The following is a 24,297-nucleotide window of genomic DNA, read 5'->3' on the forward strand; positions in this document are numbered from 1 at the left end:
GTCAATTAAACTATTAGAATTAAAAAAAAAAAAATGAATGGGAGAGGAAGAAAACCGAACAGGGAAAAAAAAACTTATGAAAAAAAAAAAAATACTACTACTGAAGCAACTAAACTTATAATCTATGCTAAATTTCTCAAGAACTTTATAATTTTATGTGGTAATATGAAAAGTAAGTTGAAAATTACCTGAATCTCGAACCTTAGCTTTATAAGTTCCACCAAAACATTCTGCTTCTAAACTACTCTCTGTCATTTCAAACTCTTCAACTGTTGTATCATTGAATTTAAGCCATTTTCCAGTTTTACAATTATCACTTCTACAAAAAAAACAAAATAAAACAATTCATATTTATGAATTTAGGGACCCAAAATACACATGTTGAAATCATTATTTTACTTATTATTAATAAAATAACAATTGACGTTTCGACAACTGTATTGAGGTCATCATCTGAAAAATACAAGTGTATATGAAAACAAGCTACATGCTCTTGCACTCTACAAAGGTAAACTGAATATACACTGTTTATTCATCTTTTACTTAGCCTGACCTCTAGTGGCTAAAAAAAAAAACCTGTTCAAGTCCTCCCGTACTAAGCTTTTCTTCAGGACTTGTACAGTTCAGGTTGCTATTACTAAGATTTTCTTCTGGATGTGTACATTTCAGGTTGCTATTGATTGTTAAAAAAAAAACCTCACCAAGTCTTCTTGTATTGAGATTTTTCTTTGGCTTGTCCTGGTTGCTATAATGGTTGCAAATGGGTCCTCCACATTTTTGGAATGGTTCGACAGTAATTTTTGTTCAGATTGGGAATGTGTTTGAGCATTTCATATGCTTCTTTAAATTTCCTCTCGAACCAGGTTTTGGTGCAGTGTAGGGACTTTGTACCTTTTCAATCAATTCTGTGGTATGTGTGGAGTGCGTGGCCTGAAAGGCCGATTTTTCCAAAATGGAGGTATTTTATGTGTCATTTGTGTTCATCCTTTCTGATTGGGTTGGTTTTCGCCCTGTTTCCCCTATGTATGGTATGTTACATGTGCAATCTATTTTGTAAATCCCTAGGTGTGGCAGGGGATCCTTGGAAGAACTGAGTAGGTGTCTTAATTTTGTCAGGGATTTAAAGGTAGTTTTGATGTATTTGTATAGTGTTTTGTCTTCTATTTTTTCCAAAATGTCTCTAACATAAGGAATGGCATTCTTGAAATCTTTTTTGTTTTTAGTGGTGTCTCTGTGGCAGATCTTGTGAATAGTTTTTTTTACTGTATCCATTTTTTTTTATAAATGTATGGTTGATCTTGTATTCCTGGTTTAGAGCTTACTTATTTGAACAAATAGTTTGAGCTCTGTGTTTAAGGGTGCTTATGACACCTAGTTTTTGTGTATGTACTCGCTTGCGTGCGTGGGTTTGCGGTAGACCGAGAAGGAGAGACAGCCTGAGGGAAGAACTGTGACAAGGGTGTCTAGGAAAGGAAGAGAGTTGTTTTTTTCTATTTTCAATGGTGAATTGGATACATTTATGTTGTTTGTTCAGGTGGTTAAGGAATGTATTTAGTGCTTCGTGGCCATGGGGCCAAATGGCAAAAAATATCACCAACATATCTGAGCCAAATTTTGGGTTTTAGGCATGCTGACTCTAGAGCTTGTTGCTCAAAGTCTTCCATATAAAAGTTAGCTACTGGGGGGGGGGGGGGGGGGAGTGATGAGCCCAAGGCTGTACTTTCTTTTTGAAGGTAAGAATTGTTTTGCCACATGAAATATCTGGAGCAGAGTGCATGGGCAAAGAGGGCAGTAATGTAGTGTGAAAATATGTTCTGTAGGAGCACAATAGTATCATTGATCGGGACATTGGTGAAAAAGGCAGTTATGTCAAAGATGACTAATAAATCTTAGTTGGTGAGTGAAATGTTTTTAATTTTGATTATGAAATGTTGTGTATTTTTTTTTTTTTATGTAAGAAGTGGAATGACTACCAATTACTTGAGTGTGGCTGCTCTGGTAATTCGGCTAACTGGTAATCTGGGCTGTCGATTCTAGCCAGGCCACTACATCCGATTCAACAATCGGATGTAGTGGCCTGTTTGTTTTGTCAGTAGTAATCTATACAAGCAACTGCTTTATTAGTTTAGAGGATTCTAAGTAGCATAGTGGATGCCTATTAATAGTTTTCTCCATTACTTTAAAAAGTAACATTTCCATACTTTGTACAATCTTTTGACAGGGGGCCATTTAAAGGTGAGGATGGTTATAAAGATTTATGATTGTTAATTTGGGATGATTAAGAGAGTGATTGACTCATCAACTAGTGTACAGAGAAGTAGATTTTAAAAAAAAGGATATGTATGGATTCAAATTCCACTATTGCATGGATAGTTGCAGAAATCTTTGGGTAGCAAATGATTTTGGAGACCTGAAGTGGCTTGAAAAAAGTGTCCAAATTATCTAATCACAACTCATTCGAAGTATTGAATGTAGTATTTGTTTACAACCTTACAAGGGTGAGATTTGAATATATAAAAAAAAAAAGTTCTTGTACCTGTGGATATGTTGCTGAGAATCATCTGATATAAAAGTGAGAAGGAAATCTGAAAGAATAAATCATAGCTGTCTTCAGAAGGATTTGATTTTGAGTAGGAATAACTACTCAAGGACAACACAGACAAGAAAGGGAAAGGAAGTGAAATTCTGGAAGGGGTGAAGCACAAATGTTGCTTCACCCCTTCCAGTAAGACAAGTGAAGCATAATTCTAGTAGCAAGGCTTATACGTTGGTCATACATAACTGGTAATTAGTTTACGGAATTAACAATGCATATAAAAGAATTGTAAAATTTCTAATTAAGATCATTTTAAAAATCAGGATGGTTGTTTCATTACAAACCTCCTGTGGTATACAACATGATGATACTGTAATTCTGGTTAAACCACAATTAGGATTGTTGGCTTTCAAGAAGCAATAATAGCAGGAAAAAAAAGGGTTATATGGTATAGAAATCTAAGCTACTGAAGGGATTCTTCCAGATTGACAGAGATGAGATTATTCACAAAGTGAAGAAGAGATGGAGATTATAAAGCTGTCCATGAAAGAAGTATAAAGGAATGGCAGGCAAGTGGACTGCCAGAGGATATTGTAAGTGCAGAGACAGAGTTCAAGTTTTGGAGTGCAATAACACAAGTGAAGCATAATTCTAGTAGCAAGGCTTATACGTTGGTCATACATAACTGGTAATTAGTTTACGGAATTAACAACGCATATAAAGCATATTAATTAAAGGTAACGTTAATAAATAACTTCTATATTTCGGCAACGTCACAAGATATGGTATGTGCACGCAGGCACTAACAAAAGCAAATGAGTAAGAAAGCAAGAAACTAATATTGTTCCTAAAGTCCTAAAGGTGCCCTCTGGCAGGCTAATTCGGTTGTCTTGGCAGTTGGGCTGAAGTTCTCAAAATGTAAGTCTCCCAAATTTGGGGTAGTTTCATGCATCCAAATTTGTTGAGGTTAGGAACGTTTTTTAGAGCTTAATAAATTTAGTTTAATCCTTTATCCAAGTGTGAGCAAACAAAGTTTGCACCTGAAAGTATCTTCAGGACTGGGGTAAAGTGGTACAACACCAGGGCAACTCGTTGCACAGGTGGAGCAAGATACCAACACTCCTGTCTGAGTATCTCCTATAATGCAAAACACATCTCCTTGTGGATATGTCTAATGTTATGCATTAAGGGAAGGGCCACTACCCAGACTAGTTTCGACCTTTATTGAGGTCTCTTCAGTGGGAGCCAGGCCCAAGCTGAGATACCAGGCAGAAGCATTCGCAGGTCATCTCTACCTATAGGAGTTGCCAAATGGTGTGCCACCCTTTTTTAATAAATTACTCTGGATTTAGAGAAAGATGTTGAAAGTTTATTTTTCACTTGGTTAGAGTATAATAAATTTAGTTTAATCCTTTATCCAAGTGTGAGCAAACAAAGTTTGCACCTGAAAGTATCTTCAGGACTGGGGTAAGGTGGTACAACACTAGGACAACTTGTTGCAAAGGTGGAGCAAGCTACCAACACTCCTGTCTGAGTATCTCCTATAATGCAAAACACATCTCCTTGCGGATATGTCTAATGTTATGCATTAAGGGAAGGGCCACTACCCAGACTAGTTTCAACCTTTATTGAGGTCTCTTCAGTGGGAACCATTTGGCAACTCCTATAGGTAGAGATGACCTGCGAATGCTTCTGCCTGGTATCTCAGCTTGGGCCTGGCTGCCACTGAAGAGACCTCAATAAAGGTTGAAACTAGTCTGGGTAGTGGCCCTTCCCTTAATTTTTTTACTTGGTTATACTATAAATTAAAGATGGCAAGAAAATGTATTCTTGGTTTCATCCTTTATCCAAGCATAACCAAACAAAGTTTGCACCTGAAGTCACTTCACGACTGGGCTATTTGTATACAGAGGCTAATGACTTCAGATCATTTGCCTTATCCCATAATGCAACTCATATATCCTTGTATAATGCCATGCATTATGGGAAGGGTCACTACCCAGACCTAGCTCCCACTGAAGAGACCTCAATAAAGGTCGAAACCAGTCTGGGTAGTGACCCTTCCCATAATGCATAGCATTATACATGTCTGCAAGGAGATGCGCTTCGCATTATGGGATACTAAGGCAACTGATGTGAAATCATTAGCCTCTGTATGCAAGTATCCCAGTCGTTAAATGACTTCAGATGCAAACTTTGTTTGCTAACACTTTTTTTGTTTTGGTCAACCTATAGTACCGTGCATGGGTAGTGGGTTGAGAAAGAAGGTACTTGTTCACATTTGATTTGAATGACTGTATATTGTATTCCTCAGGGAATACAACAGGTGGAAGACTGTTCCATAGTACAGCAGTTGCAGAGATGAAGGAGGAGGAAAAGAAACTTGTTCTGGGGGTTTCAAGGTGGACTGTGAAGAGATGTTGAGCAGCAGCAGCTGCATGTGTTCGAACAAGCTTAGTACTACGTGGGGTAATTATTGATGCTATTTCGGATGAACATTTTCCATGGAAATATTTATAGAACACACATAGAGCAGAGCCCAATCGTCGGTGCGAAAGTGTGTGGGAGGTGAATTGGTAAGAGATGGGTCATTAATAAGTCTGACTGCTCTCCTCTGTACTGAGTAAAGAATTTTGAGGGAGCTTTTAGAAGTACCATTCCAAATGTGAGAGCAGCATTCAACAGCTGGGCAGATTTATGATTTGTATAAGGTTAACAGCTTTTTATGGGGTGAAGTAATATCCTGAGCAAAAGAGAGTTTTTTAGAAGCTGATGATGCAATGGTTGTGATGTGTTTATGCCAGGAAAGGCTTGATGTCAGGGTAATTCTAATTCCAAGAAGAGAAATCTCAAATTGTCTGGAAATTTGGGTTGTCAAAAATAACACTGGGATAAAATGGTTCCTTTTTATGAGAAATAAGACAGTATTGAGTTTTATTAGCAATGAAATTGACTAGGTTATCTGAAACTCATTGGAGGATGACTTGGAGATCAGAATGGAGAGCAGTGATGGTTGATGTTCTGAAGGTTGAGGTGAATTGTGTAGAGTAAGGTTTATCAAAAGAAAGGGAGTGCAATGTGATGTTGTCAGCAAAACTGTGTATTGGGTTGAAGGTCAGCTGAAGTAGGTCATTGATATATATAGTAGGAAGAGGTGAGAGGACAGAATCTTGTGGAACCCCAGCATTAGTTGAATGGTGTGCATCCAGACAGAAAGCTGGCAATCCAACTACAGAAGTCTTGAGATAGACTAAACAATGGCAGCTTGGTTAGTAAGCCCTTGTGCCAGGTCTGGTCAAATGCCTTGGAGATATCAAGTGCAACCCCTTGAGATTTGCCAAACTTTTCCATGGCATTTGTCCAGAGATGGGTGACATATGAATTAACAGGAGATCTGCTAACATATGTGAGCAGATCTGTTGATCGGCAGTGATGGAATCCATACTGGCGATTGTTTATTAGCAGGTACCTTCAAGGTAGTGCAGGAGTTGGGAATTGATGATTTTTTCCAATACTTTAGACAGGATTGAGGTGAGTGAGATAGGGTGGTAGTTGGATGGCAGTGACTAGTTGCCCTTCTTGGGAATGGTTGAATATAGGCCAATTTCCAGGCTGTGGGACAGATACCAGTGGAGTAAGACAGTACATACAGATGACATAGGACAGGAGTCAGTTCTTTTGCACAGACCTTGAGGACAATTGCAAAAATGCCATCAGGGCAGGGAATTATTTTTTGTGTCTAATTTGGACAGTATTTTACTGATCTTTTTCTGACCAAAGGATATGGTGGGCATTGTATGTTGGTCATATGGAATGGTTGGGGACATTTGCCATTGTCAATTATGCATGCATTGGAAGCAAAGTGTGAGGCCAGGAGATTTGCCTTTTCTGTAGGTGATGATGCAAATAGAGACATCTGGGTATGATAAGGGTGAGAATAATGTTGAGCAGAGGTTACAACCAATTGCTTTGGTGAGAGACCAAAAGGATCAGCTGCAGCTTGGAATTTCCTGCTTTTTGCTCTTTCAAACTCTGTTTTGGAAGCATTGATTGTTTTTTTTTTTGTATTTATTTCAGACTTGGGTATAAGTTCTAAAGGAGGATGGAGTTCTTGATTTGAGTCAGTTATGGTATGTTTGGTTTTTCATTTGAACAGCCTTGGCACATCTTTTGGAAAACCAAGGTATAGTTAGGGAATGGCTGGTCAAAGTACTGTGGGGAATGTATGTTTTCATGCTAGTGAGGATTACTTTGGTTATAAGTTCAGTGCATGTGTTTGGGTTGGACGGTCGGAAGCAATAGTCCAACCATGGGAATGAGGCATAGAAGTTGTGGAGGCTGTCCCACTTGGCACTGTTAATGCCAAACTACTCTTGACTACACTAGATTGTGGTCAGAATTGCCTAGGGGACCCACTACATTCACTATGTATTTGGAAGGATCACTAGTCAGGAAGAGATTTAGGGTATTAGGACAGTGGTTCAGGTTATCTGGTATTCTGGTTGGCATCTGAACAAGTTGTGTAAGGTCATTAGTGATGGTAAATGTTTCAGCATCTCTGCCTACAAGATCTGTAGAGCTGGAGGAGGAAAGCCAGTTGGTGTTGTGGACATTAAAATCTCCTTGGAGGATGATTTCACTGTTGGGAAAGTGGGACTGGAGAAAATCAATTTTAAGGAAAGGAAATTAAAGAGCTCAGAGTAGTTGGTTGCATTAGGGGAGCAATAGAGAAGCATATGAATTTGACTGAGTCGGGAAGGGATATTTTCAACCAAAGAAGGTCAAAGTTGGGCGATTCTAGGTTGGGTGCTCTGGCAAGGTATGTCATAGCAGATGCATACACAGATGCCACCCTTGGGCCAAAAGGAGTCAAAGAGTGTGTAGTTTGGAAGGTTGAGATGAATAGTGCTGGGAGGGAGGTGAGATTTGAGTTTCTGCCAGAAAGAGTAGGTGGGGGTTTGGTAGACTGAAGGTGGTAGTGGACACTATTAAGGTTGGAGTTTAGGCCACGGATGTTGGTGAAGTGGGTATGTAGGGTTTTGTGAGTCATATGTTTGACTGCAAGGGTCTTGCATATGAAAGGATGAAACCGAGAATATAATTTATTGGCATCTTTAATTTACAGGTCATCTAGTTTATTGGTTATAAGTGAACATTATGGAACACGTGTCTAAATTTAATTGATTCTCATACTGATACAAAATAATAATAATAATAAATAAAATAAAAAAGTTAAATAAGGTATCCATTATTTCAAAAATGCATACAAAGCTGTGGTCAAGAAAATATGTTTTATAATCATTTTAGTCTGATTTTGCATATGATTCAATGATATGATTCAAAACAAAGTTTATGCCTGCTATGAAATTTAAACATCTGAATTAAAACTAAGTTATGAATATTTCTAGTACATGATCAAATGACAACAAAATTCAATAAGATTTTGGTAACATGACTGAAAACTGATTTGTTTCATTTCACCTAACTTGCTCACTGCTGATTTGGATGTAAGAACTTTGAACCATATTACAGTTTGGGGGGGGGGGGGGGGGGAGGTACTCAACATTTCTGGTTTTTTTTTTTTTTTTTTTTTTTACATACCTCAACATGCTGTTTTCAAATATAGTCAATGATGCACCTAGAAAATCTTCCAATTCCTGTAGCCTGATTTAACTATGAAGTTATTAATTTCATCAACATCTTCTGATCCATAAATTATATATTCAGTTTAATCCTTTATCCAAGTGTAAGCAAACAAAGTTTATGCCTGAAATATCTTCAGGACCAGTGCAACTCATAGCAAAGGTGGACAAAGCTTCACATCACTTGCCTTAGTATCCCATAATGCAAAGCACGTCTCCTTGTGGATATGTATAATGCTGTGTGTTATGGGAAGGGTCCCATTGAAGAGACCTCAATAAAGGTCGAAACCAGTCTGGGTAGTGACTACCCTTCCCATAATGCATAGCATTATACATATCTGCAAGGAGGTGCACTTTGCATTATGGGATACTAAGGCAAGTGATGTGAAGCTTTGTTCACCTTTGCTACGAGTTGCCCCAGTTCTGAAGATACTTCAGGCACAAACTTTGTTTGCTTACACTTGGATAAAGGATTAAACTAAATATATAATTTATAGTCTAACCAAGTGGGGAAAAAACTTCCAACATCTTCTGATCCAGAATATACAAGAAATAAATCTACTTCAGGTAACCTTAATGATCTAGTATTTATTTGTAAAAGAAACAAGCAGAACATTTGGGATCCAAGCTACAAAAATAGAAATTGGTGGTAAAAGGTGTGACGATATCCAATATTTAGAACTCAAATATCACGCATTTTGAAATATGCAGGATTCCATTACATGAATGTACATGCACAAATGCACTAATAAAATACAGCTAATTCTCTTTTTACATGATTTCGAAATAGCATGGTTTAGAAAACAAAAGCAATTCTATTTTTAGATGGTATATTTTGATTTAACACAGTTCAAATGGCGCTTATTTTAAAAATTTCCGTTTGAATTCAGTTCTGTTAAAAAGGATATTTCCATTATAATTATCATTTCCTATAATGGTACATATGTACTTAAACTTGAATTTTGGGGGACCCCCTTGACGTTTTAAATATCAGGAATTACTCCATGCTGCAGAATGTAGACAATTGTGGCAACAACAAAAAATGTTTTTGTAATTACAATTCCCTGAAGTTAAGCCAACAGACGATCCATTATATTCACTTGCCATTTGTTTCTGGAAGCAGAAGGTGTTATGCCGATTCCTCGAAGTTAAGTTCGTCCATTATGGGAGGCCAGCCTATTTAAAACTGCTTGGAAGGAGTTAAGCTGTTTACTAAACTATCATTTCTTGTTTACAATTCGAAATGTTTACACATCTTGTTCATGAAAGTTTTGTTCATGCAATAGAGTTATATAGGTATGTATTAAATTTTGAAGTTTTGTACACATAACATCAAATTAGTAAAATTAATTATTGATTATTTTCAGATATTTTCATAATATTACCCCATTAATCATGATATCAGATAATTCAGTTAGACAGAAGAAAAGAAAAGCTATTTCTTTAGAAACTAAGATCCAAATTTTAGATCATTTAGCAGCTGGAGAAGGTTCAATCCAAAATATTTCCCTAAGGAAATGTTTTGGACTGAACAAAGAATGATTAAGACAAATGAATAGGCCATTAGAAAATCTGTTCTTTATGCAACAAAATTAGGTGTCAAGTTGTCACGTATATGAGACATTATAAAAGTGAAGATGGAAAAGGTCCTAGTGATGGAAATGTCATCAAACAGAAAGCATTGCAGTTGTACAAACAGATTCAGGAAAAGGAACCAACAACATCAAACAACAGTTGATGTTGTTGGATGCTGTTAGCCAACTTGTGCTTGCAAAGGTTGGCTAACAAAATTTCTCAAAACATATGTGCTTCATAATGTAAAAATAAAAGGAAAAGTCACATCTGCAGATGAGTCAGCAGCTACGGAATTTCTTTCAAAACTGTCCAAAATGATTGAAAATGGTGTTTATGCTACTGATCAAGTTTGGAATGCAGATGAGACTGGCCTTTTTTTGGAAAAAAATGCCAAGTAGAACTCATATATAGCGAAATCACAAAAAAGTGTTGGTGCTTTAAAGCAGCTAAAGGTTGTGTGACTATTATTTTGCAGCAATGCTTCAGGAGATTGTATATTAAAATCATTATTCATTAATCGATCCCTAAGACCAAGGGAAATGAAAAGTGTGTATTTTAACATGTTACCAATGCACTGGAAGGCAAACAAAAAAGGTTGGGTTACAAAAGAAATTTTTGATGAATGGTTCCATCAATGTTTTGTTCCAGAAGTTAAACGCTATTTGATGGGAAAAAATCTGGACTTTATAAAGTTTTATTTGATTTTATATACAATATATAGACAATGTGCCTGGCTATCCTGTTTTAAAACACCCAAATGTGGAATTTTGTTTTCTGCCACCTAATACAACATCCTTAATACAACCACTACACCAGGGTGTGATCGCTACCTTCAAAACTTACTACATAAGAAGAACATTCCAATACATTTTGGATAAACTAGATAAGGATAATTTACTAACAGTTACTGATGTGTGGAAGAAATTTTCTTCCACACATTTTGGATTGCATCAAACTTGCTAAGTTGGCATTATCAGAATTGAAACCACCAACTTTAAATGCATGCCAGAAAGCTACTTGGCCAGAATGTGTGAAAAAGAAAAACTCTGTACCTTTGCATACAACTGAATATCTCAACATCATCAGATTAGCACATGTAGTTGGTGGAGAAGGATTTGATGATTTTTCATCTGCAGATATTGAAGAACTGAAAGGGCTGTTAGTGATGACAAAATAATAGAACCTCTTCTTGAGAATCTCAATGAAAAAGAAAAAAGTGATGATGAAGAGATTCCACTCACTGCAGGATTAATTAAAGAAGGGCTCCAAATGGCTAGTAAATTGAGAAGTCATTTTCTTACACATGATCCAAATACTGAATGAGCTGAACAGTTTAAACGTGAACTGAAATCATGTATGGTGCAATATGAAGAATTATACAAAGATCTAGTCAAAATGAAGAATTATACAAAGATCTAGTCAAAACAGGATCTCAACGATTAATTACAGAGTTCATGGTAAAAAAAAAAAAAGAAAATCAACCTTCAGAATTATTGGAAATTAGTGCTAAAACTGAAGAAAACGTTTTGCCATTGCAGTATGAACAGGACGAGCAAAGTGTTTCAAATGATGGAAGTGATTTAATTCCGAAGCGAATAAAATTTAATAACCATATGCACGGGTGTATTTGGGACTTTTCGAATTTCTGTTTTATTAGTGACACACAATTTTCTTTAAGAAAGATACATATGTATATACTTTAAATAAGTATTTAAAATAAAAAAATATTCCATTAAAATTAAACAGAGTTTTATTCAATGATTTTCATGTTTTGTTTGAAAATAACTTATTGTTCGTATCAGGTTTTCACATCCAGAACCATTCTTCTATTTTTTCATATGCACTGTATTCATTTTTACACATTTTATTTTCTGGAACCAATCTAGTGTGTAAATGGAGAATCAGAGGTAATTAAATTTGTGAGGATCATGGATTCCTCTAAATTCAGACTAAAAACAGTTACTGCACCATGCCCTGATGCTTATGCTAAAGGTATGTCTCATACTTGCTGTCTTAAGACAGCATGTCACACATATTTTTCAATGAATGCAATCAAATACAAGGAACACTTGTATTTGATTTGGCAGCTATATGATGATTAAAGGGAACTTCAAAAGAAATGCAGAATAGTTTAACAGGTATTGCATTTCTTTTTCTTACAGAGCAGAGACAGCAATTTATCAGCCCTCAGTCCTCTATTGTTAACTTTTAATTCTACATAGTTGCTGGAACTGTTTTAGCCTTAAGTTTTGCAAATTAGTAAGCAGCCATTCTAATTTACCAAGTTTCATAAGAAAATTATCAATTAAGCTTGGAAGACAACTGGGACTAAAACAAGTCCTGGAACTATAAAGAGACGTTAAGCAGAAAGGAGACAGATACTGCCTGGGCATTGATTAACAGCTATTTAAAAGTATCCATGTCTGAGTGTATTCCAAAGATGAAAAGACTAAATAATGTAGGAGCAAACTGAATCAATGAAGGAATTAAACATGAAATCTGGGATAAGAATAATAAGGAACCTTGGAGGCAACACAAGATGAATACTTATAATAATCAGCTGCATGAAGAGTACAAAGAGGGCCAAGAAGATCACTTAGTTGGTAACAACAGCTATAGTGCAGATGAGCAGAAATTAGCCAATCAAGCCAAGAAAAATTCTAGCGAGTTTTTTTTTAATATTTGGCAAGTAGAAGAAAGAATGACTATGGGATGGAGATGTCAGTCGATGACAACGATAGACTGGTAAATGATGTTGAAGATATAGGTGAAATATTTATTCAGTGAGCAGTTTTATCAGCACATTCCATCTTTGCTAAGGCAACATCATGAGAAGCTGGAGTGCAGCAGGTATGATGAAGGAGGGACTGGTAGTGATTAAGGAGATGTATGAAGAATTAAGGAAATCATGTTAACATGGCAGCAGGACTTGATAATACATTATGTGTCTTGAAGAAATAATCCAGGTAATCAACAAATCGCAACGACATACCTGCTAAACATGGATCTTGTAACAGGGTAAGTCCTAAAGGAGTGGAAAGTGGGAAAGTTGTTCACTTCAAATGGGGGAGGGGGGGGGGGGGGAATAAGGACCAGGATTCAGAAATGAGTTGATAATAGCAGCATTCTCTATAATGGTAAGCATGGATCTGTTCAGGGAAGGTCATGTTTTAGCAATCTGATTAAATATTATAAGGTGACAAATTCACTGGATAAGGAAAATGCATATACAATGGTATACTTTGATTTTTCAATTTTGTTAAAGGCCTTTAACAGACTGCCAAACAACAAGCTGGCTAACTAAACGGAAACAGATAGGAATGGATAAGAGACAAGTTAGTTGGAAAGGCCACTGGCTATCAGATAGGAATCAACAGCTTGTGTATGAGGGGAATGGTGTCCCAAAAAGGAAGGTCACTAGCAGAGAACTGCATTGCTTTTTTTTTTTTTTTTTTGAATGGGGGAGGGGGGAATTATTGTTTAACTTCTATGTCAATGATACTGAGACAGGCTTAATTGGAGATACGCAATTATTTGTCAATGATGCAATATTGGGAATACTATGAGGAGCAGGGCAAATAATTTTGCCTTGTGGGAGGATCTCAATAGATGTGAAAGGGCATATAAGTAGGGCTTCAGTTCACTGTTACAAAGTGTAAAGACTTACAATTCGACAGGAAAGGTTGGGATGCTGATTATACAATTAACATGGAAATTATGAATGAGGTGGAAGAGATGAGAGATCCTGGTGTGATGGTGGTGGACAGAGACTTGATATTTAGGAGTTACACTGCTAAAACTGTAAGAACATCACAGCAGATTATGGCAATCTGAGGAGGACCTTGGCATGCAGAAACAAAGAGGTTATGGTTCTCTTGTATCAGGCCTGGGTTTTCAAGGGGATTAGGATCTATTTGAGAGGGTCCAGAAAGGTTCACTAAGTCGGTATCAAGTCTATTGAATGTGGGATATGAGGACAAAGGAGGGAATGCAACTTGCAGAGACTCATGACTAGAAGAAAGAGAGGGGACATGATGTATAAGTTGATGACGGGAGGAGATTTTTCACACAGTAGAGGGAGATAAGGACAGAACAAGATGTCATGTTCCAAATGACATCAAAAAGGTGAGGTGATAGTGAGTACAGAAACTGTGAATGGGCTTAAGGCACAATTCAATTCAATGATCTTTTTGCATGAGAGTGTGGACCTGTTATGAGTTTTGACTACATGGAGGTATGATGTCAATAATAATGATAGTAAAGAGCAGGCCAAAAAGAGAAGCCATTCTCAAATAATAATGTACTCATATGTACCATTAGTATCTCTAAATTGCACATCCTCTATTACACATGAAGCTGAGACTGATGAAGAATTTTTCAAAGGAAATCTGAGAATACCTGCATTTGTAGGGAAATCTGAAGAGCAAACGACAGAGTACAACAAGTCAGTATGCTGAGAAGCCCTCTATACTAGGCACTATCAAATGTCTTGGAAATATCAAATGTAAAGTTCTCATATAATAATAACAACAACAATTTGCTGTCCATTGTTATTTATATACTTCAATTCTTCTGCCCATTATTAATAACAGTAAATCTTTTGAAACATTAATTTGTAAATAACATGATATGACCAACAATAGATATCTGGAGAAGTGGGAACAAATAAAAGTAATTCATTAAAAAAAAAAAAAAAATGGAAGGCCACTTTTTAAACGATTAGTTACTTTATTTAAAAAAATAATACTGGAATAACATTTTCAAAATTTAACAAAAATTTAACCAACATGACATTTTTCTGAACATTGTATAGAATAGCTGCAAAATTACTAAACAGAAAAGTTCTAGAATTTTTATATTAAATATTTTAACATCATTATTTCTTATTAATAACATCATTATTTCTATAAAATACAAACCCTCTTTCTTTGATATAAGAATAATAATGACCAGCATTGGCTTGCCCACTATGCACAATAACTCCCACCAGTTCAAAAATGGGATACGAAGTTTTGGATGCAACTGAACTGATATTTGGACTTTCCTTTCCTTCACTATTCAAACATTCCTTAATCTGAATTCCCTCTGTTGTATATGGTGTCATATCTAATAGCCAGGGAAACTAAAAAAATATATTTATGTATTTAAAAAGAAATTGTAACATAATACTAAATTTGAGAAAAACCAGAATCACCAAATAGATTAATTATTAAATTCTGCTTAGTGGAAAATTTGTAAAAAGAGTTTAAAAAATATTGATGTTTTTTAAATCTGAACATAACTTTCCTGACATTATCTAATTATCTTCAGAGTCATCCAACGTATATGAGATCTAATCTAAATGCATCTTGAATAAAGTGGCAAAACTCTTTTGCTGCAGAGCTCAAGTGTTAATTTTCATCAAACTACAAACACTTGTTATAAAGTTCCAATCAGAGAACTACTTTTAATGATAAAATCTTTCTCTCTCTCTCTTATCATATACTTTGATTGCATTACTATCACCCTATCTGTTGCGCCTACAGATTCTGTTATATTATTGAGGAAAAAAATCATGATGATTAAGATAGTATCTTAATCACAGTATCTTAGTACTTGCTATCCACTTTTGCAGCAGCTGATTCTGGCATCTTGAAATCCAAATACCAATGCTAGTTAATGCAGTTACAGAGTGTTGTACGCTATATGAAATTCCACAAGGCCATGGCTTGTGGAATGTAGTATAATGTACAAGACTCTAAATAAACAGAACAAATTTAAATTAATAAGCTGTAAGACCAATCTAGCCACTGCAGTAATACTGTTCATGCCTTGTGTTGAAATGCAGTGTTAGCTGGAGCTGTTTTCGTACTATTATAGTGTGATCTCCTTGATGAGGCCACTATAATTGGAATCATTAAAGCAGCCACAGAGACTATGCAGCAGCTGCTTCCTCCTATGTCATACCATTCAGGTGTGATGATCATCTGCTTGTGACCTATGTCTGGTGTTGTAAGTAGAAGAGCAGCCACCATGCTGCAATCTGTTGATACAATCTAAAAATTTCACTAAAGAACACAAAAATCATGGCATTTAAAGACAAAGATCATATTTTATCAAAACAATCATCGAAAATAAAATAACCAAATAAGTGACACAATTATGAAAAAAATAAAAGAGTAAAATTAAAAAATGATAAAGAAGTCCATAACTCCCTTCATAAGTTAACAACCTTTTGTGTAAAAAAAAAAAATCATATTTGATCATATTTCTATATTACAAATTCAGGTGTGATGTGCTGGCACCAAATTGTTTGCTTGTGACCTAGGTACTGTCCATACAGTTACAGGGAATGAAGAAATTATTCATTATCTGTATGGATCATATTATGAAGGAAAGTGGTATTAAATCTAATATCAAAATTGGTGATGTTAATCTTAGCTCCACTTTATGCAGATGACATTATACTTCTGAATAAATCCAGTACAAGTCTGCAAGATTACCTGACTAAATCGAATAACTATTGTAATAAATTTGGTATGAAAATCAGCAATAAAAATCGGCAGAAACATTGAAAACATTAACTGTATCCAGAATGGTGAACCTATAGAACAAATAAAACATTTCAGCTATTTAGGCACAATTTTTAGTGAAGATGGTAAATTAAATACGGAAATAGACAACAGAATTAGTAATGGTGATATGGTAGGAAGTCAGCTGAATAAATTTATATGGAGTATGAAAGAAATTAGTCAAAACTTTAATATGAGAGCTCTGATAAAGATTAGTGCAGTGAACAGATGGCATCAAAGGCAGTATCACGTTACAAATGAGGATATTAGGAAAGAACTTGCCATTGTTAGCATTCAGGAATGTGTTAGTAAAACTAATCTCAGATGGTAGGGTCACTTAAACAGAATGGGAGAGGAAAGATTAGGAAAACAAGTGTTCTTTGCCAGGTTGGCAGGGAAAAGACCCAGAGGAAGACCTGATAATATTGGAATCTTCACAGGTAACAGATTAATTCGGAGGAAAATTGTTGATTGGAAGTTAGTAATGGTGTAAATTTTTCATGTAGTACTCTCATAATTATCTTGTCCCTGAGGGTACATATCAGGAATTTGATGATGATGATAAAAAAACAAGAGCTAAAAACAGAGTTAGAGATGAAAAAGTAAATAAATTTCAGAAAATCTGCTGGATATTTAAAAGGGTAATGAAGAAACTGAACACGATGAGAAATCCAACTAAAGTTTTATAAAACAATGCCCACTCCCACTCTGCAATATGGTGCAAAAAAAGACTGTTAAAAAGAAAGAATGAGAATTTTAAGAACAATTAAAGGATGCATAAGATTAGATCACATAATAAGCAAAGACATTACAAGAGCAGTAGGTGTTAATAGTTTAAATGAAAAGAAATAGAGAGAGACATGAATTTGCATTTATATAGGATGCAAAAGATACTGGCTACCAAAAGAAGTAAAAAAAAAGAGAGGTGGGGGGGGGATGATTACAAGATGGAAAGATCAGTGAAGTCAGAGCAGACAAATGCCTAATCTTTGATAAGAAGAAGGAAAGGCAATCAATTACATCTCAATTCTATATCATCTGTCAAAGGATGTGTTTTCTTTGATCAATCTGAATGTAAAGACAAAAAAAAAAAAAAAAAATCATACCTACTCCTCACAAGATTCACTGTGTTACCATCAAATATTATTTCATCTTTTATACATAAAAATTGATGTGAAATGTATGTTTCTTTTTCTCAGACATGACATATAGTAATAATGTGTTGATCTTGATTGAATTAAACAATAAATGAGATGTAAATATTTTCTACTGTAGTGATAATTAGAGTAGAAAAGATTCACGTTTCTCAGATTCGTCTTCTTGGTTGCAGCGTGATGTGTCTGGATATCACAGTATAACCAAGCAGTGTTTACCAGAGAAACAAGTCAGATTATACTTTGTCAGATTACTTCCAGGGTCACAATTTTGGCTCATCTCTTAGTGGTGCACCCTGGATAATGCTAAGGGAGCTAGAGCAAAAACAGGTTGTCAGTCTTTCCTGGATATGATCATCAGTATCAAGAGATTTAAACAATATCATACTTTTGAAAACCACCTGATTAAAAAGCTTGCACATTCTATTCAAATTTGCCAATAAAATATTGAGGATATTAGCATGGTGAAGTCCAACTACCTTTCCAGATTTTTTTTTTCTGACATCGGCATTGATGTACTGCTTCTCCAGGAAACCCATGTGGCTTCAGAGGATTTACAGCACATCACCACTGAATGTAGACTGCATGCTTATCAAAGTGATTGGTCTGATTTTCACCAAGCTGCACCATCAACACTAGCATGGATCATAAACTTAGACATGCAATTATCGTTTTTATAATTATATTCATGTTCATTATGTTTTTTATGAATGCTTTTTATATGTTTCTGTATTATCTTGCATGTGCTGAACACTAAATAAATCATTACTTCTGCATGTTAAGGACCTCCTCATCACTGCCATAATCAAATATGATAATTTCACAATTTAGCAAGCTAATCCCCTAAAATTCAGGCTCCTGTCCCCCACTACTCCTAAATCTCTCATCTCCTCTACCTACAAAACTTCCCCATCAAATTTATTGTTTGCATTCTATTCTTACCTACCAATTTCAAACTTGACACCTTGCCACACTGAACTGGCAGAGCCACACAACACATATCTATTCAGATCCCCCTATAGGACTACACCATCTGCTTAACACACTTCACTGTTCTCCTCTACTTTTGTAATCTACAAACAGCTACATATCTCCAACCTGTCCCAACATCATTAATACAAAAGTTAAACAGTATCGGTGCCTTTGGGGTCTGTTTTGGGGTCCCAAAACAGACCCCAAAGGCACCGATACTGACTGTCCTCTTTCAGGATATTTTAACCTATTTGCAAGCTTTGCAAAATGCTACATTTATGAAGATGATGCATTGCTTATGATGCACTTCTGACCATGATGAATTGCTCACTGAATAACTTGATTATACTGTAGAATCTGAATTCAAATAATGATGTAACATTTATATGTGAATACAGATGTTCTATGATATCTTATTCAGAATTACCATGTACCATTTTTATCCATTAGCATCATACTGAAAGAACACTAGGATTTTCTTCTCCTGATTTACTAATTTCTGCTCATATCACACTTTTGCTGTCCTTACCTTTCTGGTCTGTTCTTTATACTCTTCATGCATATAATTATTATCATTATTCATCTTGAATTGTAGCCATAGTATCTTCTTCTTCTAGCATTCATTCAGCATTTTGACTTCGGAATATACATTTACACTGATGCTGTTAAACAGTTGCTCAAGGTCAAGGTCAAAAACTGGAAGGAGACCTCCATTCAACCTTTAAGTAATGCAGAAAACTGATCAGGGATTTGGAATAATACTATCCTCACCTTCACATGTACCACAGTAAGTGTAGGTGTTCACTAGATGCTGAATGAATGAGAATGGACTAGCAATTTGGTACCTAGCCAATTAAACTATTTTTTATGTATTGGCTTAAACCACAAACAAACAACATGCTAGAAAAACATGATGAAATTTCATGCTGAATGGAGAATTGCATGTTTAAATAAGTTCCCACTGTTTTAATCAGGGAATCAGGATGAACAGTGAAAAGTCACCTACTGAAACAAACATAAACAAAAAAAATGAAGATGGATACCATCAAGATAAGGAATATCAATGGAAAGAATACTGAAGTGGCAGAAGAACTAGAAAAGTAGCATGTGGGCATACTTGGTGTTTCTGAAACAAAGAAGACCAAATCAGGTGAGATCCTACTAAATAATAAATATAGAATGTCAAGAAAACATAAGTTTCTGTGGCTCTAAGCAGCTCTGTGGGGAACTTTTGGTACTGAGACTACATTTTAAGGTAAACAAGGAGTTTAAAAAAAAATAAACAATTATAATCCTACAAGCTTCGCAAGTCATCAGACTTGCATTATCAGGAGTACTAGCAAAAAAGTTATACATAACAAAAGACTAGAAACAATTAATTACACATATTAGATGTTATCATAACTTCACAACTGGTACTAGAATAAGTAACCAGAATGAAAATGTTAAATGCATTACTGTATGCATGTTGGAACACTGCTAGTTGTACATTGTGGCATCGCACATGTCATATCCTGGGTCTGTGGAAGTTAGATTTTTAATGAAAGCAGACCAAACCTGGTATAAGATTAAGCCTTGATTTATGTTACACTGTGTGAAGATTGTTAACATTTGCAAGGCTTCCTTGAAATTACTTGTAAAACAATTATGATCGATACAAGGCATTTTTGTTTCTTGTTAAGCTACTTAAAGGCCTGTGGTAGTTGTGTGGGATGCCAAGAGCCTGATTTATGCTTGTTTTTTTTTCAACATCTTTAATGTGTTCAGACATGCAGATCTACTCCAACCTTTCTGTCTGGCCTACATAACAAATACTACAAGAACAATGAATCTAATAAACTCCTGTTTTTTTCACGGGATGATGTAAAGGTTTTGGTGGATGTAAGAATCTGGAGATTTTATACAAAGGTAAAAAAGCCACTTGGATGCTGTACTCACAGAGCAAAGTAGCCACTTTATCTCTAAGCAAAGTAGACGCAGGAGGTGTGTTAAGGATTTTGTGGATCGTCTTGAGTTCATAACTATTGAGTGTGACATTCTGTCTCAGAGTGCTGTTCTTCAGTTCTTCTAATTGAGCTGGATATAATGTATGATGTATCTCATAATTTTAATCATGCCTATCTTTTGTAATGGATGATAGTGTGAAGGCAGCATTAAAAATCTTCCCATTATAGCAGGTTTTCTGTATACCAAAAAGGATAATATTTTTTCTTCTTCATTTATTTCGACAAAGATATTGAGAAATGGTAATTTTTCCGGTAAAAATGCTGGCCTGGTTGACTGAGTGGTTAGCATATCCACTTTCCAGCCAAAAGGCTGTGGATTCGAATCCTGTCGTTGGCATGCATGTTTGTGATTGTCTGTGAAAATATTAGTAGGCATTGTGGGCAGTAGATGGCATTGATGTAAATGATAATATTGGCGTAGTTGCAGTTCGATGTAGTTGGTGGACTGAGTGGTGGAGACAGAGAGTTGTAGAGTAGGTGCCCTCCCTCGATGAGTCTTTGGACTCCTTGGAGGTGTCGTGCAATAATAATAATAATTCTGAAAGTGTTTGATTGTATTCATTTCAAAATTTTCCATAAACAGGTTGACTAAGCCTGGAGAAAGGGGGGAAACTCTATGGCAAGTCCTTCTTTTTGTTCCCAAAAGTGTTTTCCACACACACACACACACACACACACACACACACACACACACACACACACACACACACACACACACACACACACTCTGTTTGAATAGTCTTACTGTGTCTGGCAGGAAAAGGTTTACAAGTAGATCCACTGTGTCATCCCTGGGTACATTGGTGAAAAGACTGACTACATCTAAACTTACTAAGATGTCTAAAGATTTTATATGTATATCTTTTTATAAAAGGTAAGCTATTTTTCACAAATGATTCTGTTTATCCTGTGTGGTGATACCAAGTTTAACAGATATTTTGCTAGGTTTGAGGTTGGAAAATTTCTTCTGTCTATAATTGCCTAATGGAATATCTTTTTTTTGTGTATTTTTGGTGTGCCATAAATTCTTGGGACTAATATATGTTTTGATGATAAAGATTTTTCAAATTCTTCTACCCAATTAGGTAACTTTTTAATCAAGTTATTAGTTTGATTATGTGTGTGTGTGTTATCTGAGATCCCGGTCTAAGGATAAATAGGTGTTGGAATCTTCTAATGGGCTGTTAATTTTTCTTACATATCCACTGTTGCATTACCTTTCTTTGCCTTAACTATTACTTTTAACTATTATTAATTGTTTTTATCTCATCGTAATTCTTTCAGAGCTATTAACGACAATTTTGGGATGTTTCTGAGTGGTAATTTAGTTTTTAGTAATAAGAATGAAGTTTGTAAAAGGATGGAGTCTGCAGTGTGTCTTGGAAGATTGCATATTCTCTTTTCAATGCAATATAATGTCTACTTTTGAAATGTTCTGTGGGGATAACACAAAATTAAAACCTCTCACTGAGATTTTTTCAGCGCTAGATAAGACTTTGGAAGAAAGACTGATGACAACTTTTGAATGTTCCTAATTCTTTCCTTGTTCTTGCTGAAGCAACTTCTATTTTTTTTTTTTTAATCAAATTATATTTTTTTTAGAAACTGCTGTGGCTTTGGTGGATATAAGTCTGTCAATAATATCGCATAAGTCAGCCAGTAACAACATAGCTAATTCACTATGTACGGTGAACGTATCATGATCTAGCTTTGAAAGCACTAATCTAGAGGCTGAGATCCATTCTCTTAAGACAGCAAGTTCTGTTTTCTTATGTTTTGGATGAATGCAATGTATGTTTGATTCTCATGAATTTAGGTATAATATCATTGTCTCTACATCAAACAAGAAATGTTAAATAGATGTTGAAGTTCTTATGCTTAATGTGTAATTTTTCTAGATGTAATGTAGCCAAAAATTTGGTTATGTTATACTGATGATATTTTCATTATTTGGTCAGGAACAATGGATGACTTAATTAATTTCAAAGATTATCTGAACAGCTTGCATCCAAATATAGAATTCACTTTTGCACTGGAAAATCACAAAAAATCACCACTCCTCAATATCCTTCTTAAAATAAATGAAGGAAAAAAATTATCCTTAAAAATGGGAAAATTTTTAATGCTGCTTCACACCATCATTCATTACAAAACATAGGCATGGTTAAAACATTACAAGATAGAGCATACACTATATCTAGCACATCAATTAAAATGAATGAATTGCACTACCTGAGAAAGCATCTCTCACTCAATGCTTATGAACCCAAAACGATCCACAAAATTCTTAATACACCTCATGCTGCTCCTTTACTTAAATACAATTTTAAGAATGAAATCACATTATCTTACATCAAAAATGTTACAGACAAAGTGGCTACTTTGTTCTGGAAGTGCAACATCAAAGTGGTGTTTCACCTTTGCATAAAATCTCCAGATTCTTACATCCACTAAAACCTCCACATCATCCCATGAAGAAACCAGGAGTTTATGAGATTCATTTCTCTTGTGGTATTTGTTATGTAGGTCAGACAAGAAGGTCAGGGAACATCTGCCTGTTTGAACATGTAAAAGATGTTGAAAAACGAAGACAGCATAAATCGGGCTTGGCATCCCACTCAACTAACACAGGCCATCAAGTAGCTTGGCAACAAACAAAAATGTCTTATATTGATCGTAACTGTTTTACAAGAAATTTCAAGGAAGCCTCGCAAATGCTAATGATCTCCACACAATGCAAAAAAAAATCAAGGCTTAATCTTATGCCAAGTTTGGTCTGCTCTCATTAAAAATTTAACTTCACGGACCAAGGATATGACATAAGCGATGCCACAGAATGTAACAACTACAGTGTTCCAACATGCATACAGTAATGATTTAATTTTTATTCTGGTTACTTATTTGTATGTACCAATTGTGAAGTTATGATAACATCTAATATGTGTGATTAATTGTTTCTAGTCTGTTGTGTATAACTTTTTTGCTAGTACCCTGTGTAGGGTTATAATTGTTTATTTTTATTAAACTCATTATTTAGCTTAAAATGTGGTCTCCATAACAGAAACTCCACACAGAATGTTATATTTAGACAATTGTGATCAAGGAAAGGAATGGGTCATGATAGCATTCAACCCAAATATCACCATCCAGAAAAACTAAACAAAAAACGTTGTATTTTCCTCTGATACCGGCACAGTTTCCAAAATTTTCAGAAGTCAAACATAAGGTATGTTTACATGCTACAGAAGCATTAAAGTATAAAAAAAAAATAAAATAAAATAAAAGAATCTCACTAATTGAGACACAGAAGCCTATATGTCATTTAGAGATATCATTGAATAAATTTAGAGTAACAATAAACCGAAAAATTATATAGAACTAGGTGATCAATAGAAGGTCATGGTAATGGAGAATGGATACCAGAGAATTTTTTTATTTTAATTTAATTTAATTTATTTTTTTTAATTATCCCATGGTATTATTACACCAGATCACAGAGGTCAAGTTCATGTATTTTATACAGCACCTTTTCTGGGTTGTTATAGAGTTCACATTTGGAAATATTCATACAGTTTAGTAAATGTATTGGTGATGCTTCCTCGATGTTACAGATTTTGCAGGTGGGGAAGACTTTTATGCCATTGCTAAACTTGATTGGTCTTATGTGGCCGGTCTTGAGATGAGAGATCATGGTAGTGGCACTGCGATTAAACTTGGAGTTGATGGTAGCACCTGGATTTTCTGCTGAGTACCAGTGGTGAGTCATGTCCTGAAGAATTGTTCTTTTTATGTTTTCTTTTTGGGTGGTTTTAAAAAGATCAAAATCTGTGGTATCACTTGATGTTGCGGCCATTTTTGCTA

General features: G+C 35.3%; 1 protein-coding gene across 1 annotated transcript in view; it reads right to left on the reverse strand.

Annotated features, from left to right (window-relative positions):
• LOC150101143 (ubiquitin carboxyl-terminal hydrolase 24-like) overlaps window positions 1-24,297 on the reverse strand; it is an 824,883-nt gene that overhangs the window by 191,401 nt on the left and 609,185 nt on the right. The window contains exons 43-44 of the mRNA XM_090401261.1: window positions 14,673-14,875; window positions 189-319 (exon numbers count right to left, since the gene is read on the reverse strand). Coding sequence (XP_090257387.1) covers window positions 189-319; window positions 14,673-14,875 — 334 coding nt within the window. The remainder of the gene's footprint in view (window positions 1-188; window positions 320-14,672; window positions 14,876-24,297) is intronic.

The sequence above is a fragment of the Typopeltis vanoorti genome, chromosome 12 (genome assembly GCF_054136105.1).
Source record: "Typopeltis vanoorti isolate ZY-2024b chromosome 12, IOZ_Tvanoo_1.0, whole genome shotgun sequence".
In the NCBI taxonomy this organism is placed as follows: domain Eukaryota; kingdom Metazoa; phylum Arthropoda; class Arachnida; order Uropygi; family Thelyphonidae; genus Typopeltis; species Typopeltis vanoorti.